Source organism: Acyrthosiphon pisum, chromosome X (assembly GCF_005508785.2).
Source record: "Acyrthosiphon pisum isolate AL4f chromosome X, pea_aphid_22Mar2018_4r6ur, whole genome shotgun sequence".
NCBI classification, from domain to species: Eukaryota; Metazoa; Arthropoda; class Insecta; order Hemiptera; family Aphididae; genus Acyrthosiphon; species Acyrthosiphon pisum.
Window position 1 is genome coordinate 29,459,051 of NC_042493.1, and position 9,127 is coordinate 29,468,177.

The 9,127-nt window shown below is 26.1% G+C and overlaps 1 protein-coding gene across 1 annotated transcript; it reads right to left on the bottom strand.

Annotated features, from left to right (window-relative positions):
- LOC100168718 (zinc finger protein 423 homolog) lies at nt 1-8,660 on the bottom strand. Its single transcript, XM_001943116.5, has 4 exons — nt 8,398-8,660; nt 6,545-7,245; nt 6,226-6,472; nt 1-2,992 (listed from the first exon to the last, which is right to left on the bottom strand). The coding sequence occupies exons 2-4, from the start codon at nt 7,156-7,158 to the stop codon at nt 2,390-2,392; spliced, it is 1,464 nt and encodes a 487-aa protein (XP_001943151.1). The 5' UTR covers nt 7,159-7,245; nt 8,398-8,660; the 3' UTR covers nt 1-2,389.
- Between the last annotated feature and the right edge of the window lie 467 nt (nt 8,661-9,127).

Here is a 9,127-nt window from a genome sequence, read left to right on the forward strand (position 1 = left end):
ACATCAATGACATTGAGTTGGTAAAAAAATCTGCCTATGCCAAATAGCTGAGGTAAATGAATTAATATTTTAATGCTGATATATTTTTCTTCTTTTTACCTCCACATAAGTTGTGGTCTTAACATTGTGTAAATTTTGAATTTTAAATAATAAAACAGTACTACAATTTAAAAAATAATAATAAATATAATAATTCATACTATACTCAATTTTCCGTATGTTTACCCATTTTTTTTTACTCGCAAAGAGTATGGTGAAAACACTGTGACAATACAGTTCACTATGTATACACTGTGGTGTTTCATGACGTGAAACTGTAAAACTATAGTGAACTGTTTTGTCACAATGTTTTCAACATACTTTGCGTGAACAAAAAAACAAAAAAGTGGGTAAACTTACGGGGAATAGAATATAGAGGTGGCAGATGTGTATGTGGCAAATTATATTAGGTAAAATGTAAGATAAAATAATAAATGTATAAATGTTGTATAGTCTATACCATAGGCGCAAATAGCCCAATTTTTTTCAGGGGGGGGGCTTGATCTCTCCCTCCTCTAATATTTTCTAGTATTTTCTCCTATAATGATATATGCTTAGTACCAAGTGCTGACTTTTAAATTGGGGTGACCAAGACCCCCTAGCCCCCTCCTATTTGTGCCTATGGTCTATTCCACAATTTGACCCAATTAGAAACTATTACAAAATAATTATTTATTCATTCCAATTAATTTTCAGATTAATGCAAACAAATATATAATTACAAAAATTAGTACACAATAATCATATCATGAATAGTAGGGCTTTTTTAAGGCTATTTTTAACAATTTTTCTAAAAATATGCTTTTAATTGTTTTCCCAAAAATATATAATGTAAACATAGTTTTAGTTATTTTATTTTAGAATACAGTTAATGTACTGACAAGGTTCTTCGGACGGAAAATTGTATAACTCAACGAAATAAAACAATTATTATTTTATTCTTGCAATTAATTATTTAGATAACTCATATAACTTATTTTCAGTAAATTTACTCTACAATAACAGTATTTTAACAAAATCATTAAATAATGTATTTATTATTAAAAAGGGGTAATGCCGCTTAAATTTTTTCCATGTTTTTATATACTTAGAAATAAAATTCTCAATCACAAAAACATTCAAAAAATTAAAGTATTTTATTTTTATTGCCAATCCACTACTAAGTAGTAATGGTAGATGGTATTAGATGGTCTAGTGCACAGATGTGATAAGTGACATTTTTTGAGAAAATAAGTTAAGTTCTCTATACAATTCTCCATTTCATTTTTCAAACAATGTGCAAATGTTGTATGTGTATATTTAATATTTTATCCAATAGATGGCATTGTTGTTTGAAATAAGTACTGGGGTTTAAAAAAGTACCGTCTTCAAATGTGATATAGTCACTGAAAACAAAAGTATATGTGACAAGAAAATAAACAATAAAATAATATTGGTAGCACAAATGTAGCAAGTGCTCACTTACCACATTTGTATTAAGGTGGTTTCTGTTATCAATGATCAATTATAGTGGTATGTACCTATGGGTTTTATAAAACCAAGTATTATTCATGTTATTGTTAAGTTAAAACACGTTAAAAGACATAATTATAGTAAAGACTAGATGACTACTATAAAACGCTATTGAATTCAACCAAAAAATGGTCATTTACGATTTTTATTGATGTGTAAACTTTTAAATACCTGTACCTAACAATCTGTTAAATGTCAATTACCATACATGTGCACTAGACCATCTTGATCTATGTTTTAAATACTTTATTTAGGTAAATAAAATAAAATTGATTTAAAATATTTGTGATTGAGGGAAATTTAAATAAATACATTTGTTTTTAAATAATTAATTAAATTAAGTTAATAAACTGCCAACGATACATTTTAAAATCATGATAATGTCCCAATACATAATTGCATTTTATTTGGTATGATTTGATAGGCATGTAATTAATACTGTATTAAATTGTTGTTAATCAAATATAAATAGGTACCATACAAGACGATGAATAAAGACTATCAGTCGTATATTTATAATAGAGAATCATATTTTGTGTTATATTTAATTTTATTAGTTTGTACATAAAATAGGTAGGTAAATTAAAATTGAATATAAAGATTTGTATTTTTTACTCTTATAATAAATAATTATTTTTTCAAATACTAAATTGGCAAAACCAATCAATCAAAAATATTGTGAATGTTGTATACATCTAATATTGTAGCATATATTTAGAAGTATTTTAATTTAGTTATCACTTATCACTAATTAGATTCATTGTTAATTAAAGTACTAAAACATTACATTATAGATGATATGAATAAATTTTCTTTGGAAATAAATTATGTATAAAGGTTATTGATGGGTTTTACTTAATAAATGAGAGTTAAATTCATACACATTACCACACTGTTCTCCACAAATATTGCATTTCCATGGGTTTGTTTCAGAATGACACCCCTTGTGAAGAAAGTAAAGTGTTTGGTCTGGAAATGTAATACCGCAAAAGGAACATTGTAATGTTTTTTGAAATGCTATGTACCTCCAAATACCAGGATCTGTGTTATGAGGCTGAGATAATTCAGGGGTATTCATATTTATGTTACGTTTAAATTCATCACGCAATAATGACTTTAGAGGTGATACTTTGATTAATGATGATAAACTTGATGCTGGCTGAAAACGTCCAGACTCAGTTTCTCCATTTTGTACATTATTTGAACTATTTTTTCTTAAATGTTCATCTCCTTGTTCTTGTTTTATTGGAATGAGAGAAACAGATGGTGTGATTGTACTTACTTCACCTTCTTGTCGATTATTTCCTGCTAATATTGGTAATGTAGACATATTTGAGTTTGAATCTGTTGACTGTGGAGAATTTGGACATTCATTATCTTGTGAAACATCATCATTATTTAAATTTTGAATAGGTTCCGTTTTCACATTATTGTCATTAACCTAAATACAACAAAATAAAAGTTAAAAAAAAAAATATTAAGTCAAACAACTAACAAAGTTAACATGTATAAATTAAGAAATTAAAATAAATATGTCCATCCAATAATTCAGCACTTCTAAACAAGTGTTATTTTAAGTTTTATAAATTACTAACAAGGAACAAAATTATATTATATAATATATGTAAAACAAAATAAATATCAGAAATGATAAACTTACAAAATGTATAATTTAATTTAGGGGGATGTCAGCGTATAGTTTGTTTTTTATTCAATATCAGTGTGTTTTCATTTTATGCTTAGAGTTCACTTTTATATTCACAGATTATGTGTATATTCTTTATCTATCTCTTATTAGAATAAGAAGCTTATCACACTATAATTTTAATTTTTATGACTAAGTTAATTTGGTATTAACTAATTCAGAATATTAAGCTAAATGGTTTACCAATACTAAGCATCCATTGCAATATCCATGTGAATACAGAAAACATTTTGGAAGAAATACTCTAGAAACTCTGAAGAATGGATATTATTATTTATTTTGTAATATAAAAAATGAAATAAAGAATTTTAAAATTAATAATTAGCCCACATTAGTGCACTTTACATAAATGTAATATAATGAATAAAGAAACCCGAGGGAAACTGCTGACTAGTTATTTGATGTACCAAATTTTTTTCTGATGTTACCCCTAGAAGGAAATCGTAAATATGCCACTAAACCTACGTAGGACATAGACAACACGCATTCACACAAAAGCATTTTATTTATGTTTTTGAGTTATCTTAGAGTAAAATCATCCGTTACAAATATTATACCTAGTGAATAATATTTTTCCTGGTATAACAAATCAATTTATCTAATATTGTTTCAAAACAATTTAATATTCATTTAAATTCACAATTTTTTTTTTTTTTTTTTTTAAATCGAATATTAAATTACATAGTAGTTAAATTTCAAAACAATATGTCAAACCTTCATAAATAATATCTTCTATTGTTTTTATAATGGCGATTTTACTCTAAGATTACTCAAAAGTCATAAAAAAAACTATACTCTTATCAGTTAAATTAATTGTTTACATAGAATCGTTTCAAAAAATTTAAAAGAATATAGCCCCGTTCACACGATCAAATAATTTGTCAAATATTTTACATTTGTCAAATCCAAAATATTTTAGAACTATTTCTAAAATATTTGAAGTTTGACATACATCAAATATTTGACAAATTATTTGATCGTGTGAACGGGGCTTAATAAACAATCTATACAAAAGTGATATGAACAACTTTATACATAAATAGCTAGACATTGAAAAAATTAATACTTTGTCATAAAAGCAGTGATTTACATGAAAATAATAATAGTTGGTAAATTTAAGATGTAAAATGTTTAACGTAAACAAGACAATTTAGAACAATACAAAAAAAAAATAACAGTAATAGTTTTTGGGAAGATTATACTGGTGATTTTCTTTTTACCCCATTTAGATATATGAACTTTTGTCTCTTCCTAAATAATTAAGCACCATACAAAGCACAGCAGTAGACACTTAATACCTTGGTGTATTTGAATTCATATTCTAATATAGTATAATATAGTTCCAGTGGGGCACACTCAAAAATAAACAAGGGTAGCATATTGAATGAAAAAATACCATCTACCCATTAAGTCACTTTCAAAAACAGACCCACACGGGGCTTTGCCCCCACATCCCCTTAGGTAGAACTGCATGAACTGGTTATATTTTGTTTACCTTTTGTTTAATTTAAGTTCAACTTTTTTTAGCACATGAACACACCAAGTCTAAACCAATAATTGAAATTTTAATTTGACATTTTGTAGGAAATTAAAAATATTATAATTGTGCACTATGCCAGTATAATAAATAATAATGAAAAACAATAACTCACAACACTATAACACAGTAAATTGTGATTTGTAATAAGTAATAACTAATAACGTAGCTATGCGAGCTGTGTGAATGCCAATTGTATGTTTCGTGTGTGGCATAATATGCCAATATCCCATCGATATTCGAAATACAAAATTATAATTATGAATTAAATATAGATCCAGTAAACATTATCCGTGTATTTTTAGATATAAAAGGTCAATCGTCGATACTTGTTACACAATGATTCGGACTACAGAGCTACGCCAATACGATGCTTACGGAGGCGGGAGGCTTATAATATACGCACATTATCATTTATAATCAGAAGTCAGAATGGTGGTGGAAGATCATTATAATTTACAGTATATTATGTTGTATATCAAAAATAGAAATAGAATCCAGACATTTATACGATTATACGAATCATTGATTTAATAATTAATTTATATATTATAGAATTGATATTTAAATTATAAAACCATTTTTCGGTAATCAATGGTAATAAATAATACAAATTAAAATATTTTAAAACATACCTAATTTTGACAAATCGTTCATCTTATGCATTAGCACAAAGCCACAAACAAATTATTTTATTATTAAATATTCCGACGTATTCGCACGGTAGGAATGCCTATCCCGAATACCGATTTGATTGTATTCTGTAAAACCGTGAAGGCGTAAAACATGCGAATCTATTCTGTGATGTTATGGATGATAAAATACTCATTAGTATTCAATCAGTTTCCTGTTTACCTCTTATTGGCCTTAAGTCTAATGGCTATAGCCTATATGCCTATATTATTTAATAGTTTATTTTTAATATTTTTTTACATAGTAGAATTGTTACGTTGTGAATATTTTGGAGGTTAGGGGACATATTTCAAGTTGGTTTATTCTTTAAGAGTGCACTACACCCGCATGCATTCTCTCTGTCTCACAAACCCGTAACATTGAAAATTGTACGCTCAGCAAATCACGTTTAACTCTGTTAGCTTAAAAACTAGAGTAATTGACCTCTTATAAAATGTAGAAGTAAAAATATTATCTAGTGAACCTTATCAGGTTTTTTTTATAATTTAATTTTAAAGCAAGTTATGAGTATTTTAAAATTGTAAATTTTTTGTGCATTTTTAAAATACTGGATTTTGTATGGGAACTTTTATATTTTTGGTGTAGGCCAAAAACCAAAAAGAATTCCAAGTAAATAATAAAATTAATACCATAAGGCAATAAGGTAAATTATTAACAATTTTATCTAGTTGTATCACATAGTTGCATTTTATAGCCAAAATAGTTATTAATTTGTGACATAATTATCAGTTATACTTACTTGAGAAGAGGAAAAAGATAAGCACTCCGTAGGATTGGGTTCTGTCATTGATATTTCAACATGGGGTGTAAGAAAATGCATTGGTGGGGTTGCATTACTTTCCGAACGACTTCCTCCAATTGAATCACCACTATCACTACAAGCTCCACTAGTACTCACATTTCCACTATTGTATTCAATAGGTATGTGGTTTGTTAAAGTAGAATTTATCACATTAACACCCGGGTTATCTAGGTCAATTCCATGTCTGTAAATATAAAAATATTAGAAAAATTAAAAGTATATTTCTACAATCAGATATAGTAAATAATAGTTTTACCGGTTAAAAAAATGGACTCTTAAACTTTTCATTGAACTAGCTCTAAAATTACATAATGGGCATGATTTAACCATATCATGTTGACCAACATGTTCATTTTGGAAATGTGCTCTCATTGCAATTTGACGTTGAAATCCTCTATTGCATATTGGACAATGAAATGGTAATGATTTTGTATGTGTTGTAAAATGTTCAGCTAAATGATCTTTTCTAAAAAAACGCTTTTGACAAATCTTACATTCATAAGGTTTAACTCCTGTGTGTCTCATTTTATGTCTTCTCATATTAGCACCATTTGAAAATTTCATATTGCATATATCACATTCAAATAATTTACGATTTGTTTGTAAATCATTCTCATTATTACTTTCTATTCCTTGACATGTTGCCAAGTGTGATATTAAACTTGTTTCATTTAATGTTTCATAGTTATCACATCTATCACATCGGTGAACAGAAGTTCCACAATCTGAGACTGTGTCATAATTAGAATTTGATTGATCATTTTCAATGTCCCCATTTTCTTCAAAATTATTGTTTGAATTATCATTATTGTTTCCAGATGATACATCAAATTCCTTTTTCACGGGTGTATATGAAACTACTTCAGACATGGTATGTTAAGGCCTCTTTGTTTTAACAATTAAATTGCAAATAGACCAATTACGTTTACCATAAGTACAAATATGTTTTATTTGATTCTAAAACAAAACAAAGTATAATTACATGCTGACAATTTTACTTCTAAGTGATATATTTACATTCAGTCATACAAAGTTAAATTCAATACTAGAAAACTCATAGCTTTTAAGACACTGTTTCTCTTTATTTAAGTAATAAGTACCTATTTTTAAAATGTTTATTATTCATAGTTAATATATTTTTATGTATAAATATTTTTTGATATTATATATTATCTTATTAATTTAATAGTCAATAAAGTATCTACTGTAATATTTATATTTTCTGTGTACATGGATGATTAGATGATTGTACATTTAATAATCATTAACATTTAAAACATAAAATCCATACATGGTGTATGGCGAGCTAACTGAAATAATATTATTTTTTTCAAGTTTAAAAATGAAATATTGTATGAAAATTTAGGCCAGAATATTTTACAACTATTTTAATGTATCATAATAAAAAGCATAAAAAAACATATTCTATAATGCACAAGTTATTATACCTTAATGGCTTAATACTTCAATTTTAAGGTTCTACTATAAAAACAATTTTTTTTATTAAACACGTTTATAGGCCAAACATTTTAAACACCTTAAAGTAATCTGTATACCTGTTTACAATGTTATCATTTATAAAATAGTTAAGTAACATGAAAATTTATTTTAAAATAATTTATTTAAAACTAAATATCATAAATATTATGTTATTTAATAATAATATAGAATATTTTACTAATTTAAATAAATTAGTATTAAAGTATGAATACCTAGATAAAATGTAATGTACTAGGCACTTATTAATTATTATGAATAAATTAATGATTACCTAATATATGAGTATATATCTATATAATACCTACATAATATATCATACAAATATTTAATGATAATATTATGTATAGCTTTTTACATAATATTTTATAAATGTATAATATGTTATAAATTAGGTTATAAGTAGGATGACAATTAGTTTGACTTGAATTAAAAAATAAAATAAAATCTGAATAGATAAAATGATTTACATTAAGGTCATGTTAACTATGTAAGTTAGGTAAGAGTTATGTAGGTTAGTGTACTGATTATATTGGGCAAGAATGCAATATCAGAATACTTGTAAATGCCTAGAAACTAGGTCAATTTTATGTAAAATAAAACAGAACATACCATATAATCACATAGAGCATCCAGATCACAATAAAAAGCAATGTATAAAAACTGTAACATTTATATTTTATATAAGAGAAGAAATGATTGTACAACAAATGTCTAAATTAAGCAAAATCAAAATAAAATAATGGAATGAGAACAAATGTTCTAATGTGTCCAATGATGGTTAAACAGAAACGGAATAAAAACTATTGACTTATAACGCATAATTAATTTAATATAAACAAATTGTGAACAAAAGTAATTCCCTACATTTATTTTATAACATAATAATTGTAAAAAAAAAAATAATAATGGTAAAAAAATAATTTTATTCACTTATGTATACCTAAAAACTAATTACTGATAAATGATTATCAAAATACTAGCAAGGTGCATCTATCAGGTGTTTTTTTGTAGGCCGATGTTGCGCCGACCGCTAGATTGCAGTAGATATTTTTTGTGATTTAAATCAAATTGATGATAAGGATAAAAGTCAATATTGATATTAGAAATTTAGAAGTACCTCCATGGCCACTGAGGCATAGACAAAGAAAATACACTGAGATCTCTTCACTCTGTGTTTCCTGTGTACTTAAAATATATTATCAAATAAGCTCATTGTTCAACTTTTGTAACAGATTTCCCTTAAGAGATTACCTAATAAAAAATTAAGAGGAAAAAAATAAAAAATAAATATAGAATCATGATAAAGTAAATTTAATAAATAAATGGAACTAGGAATTCT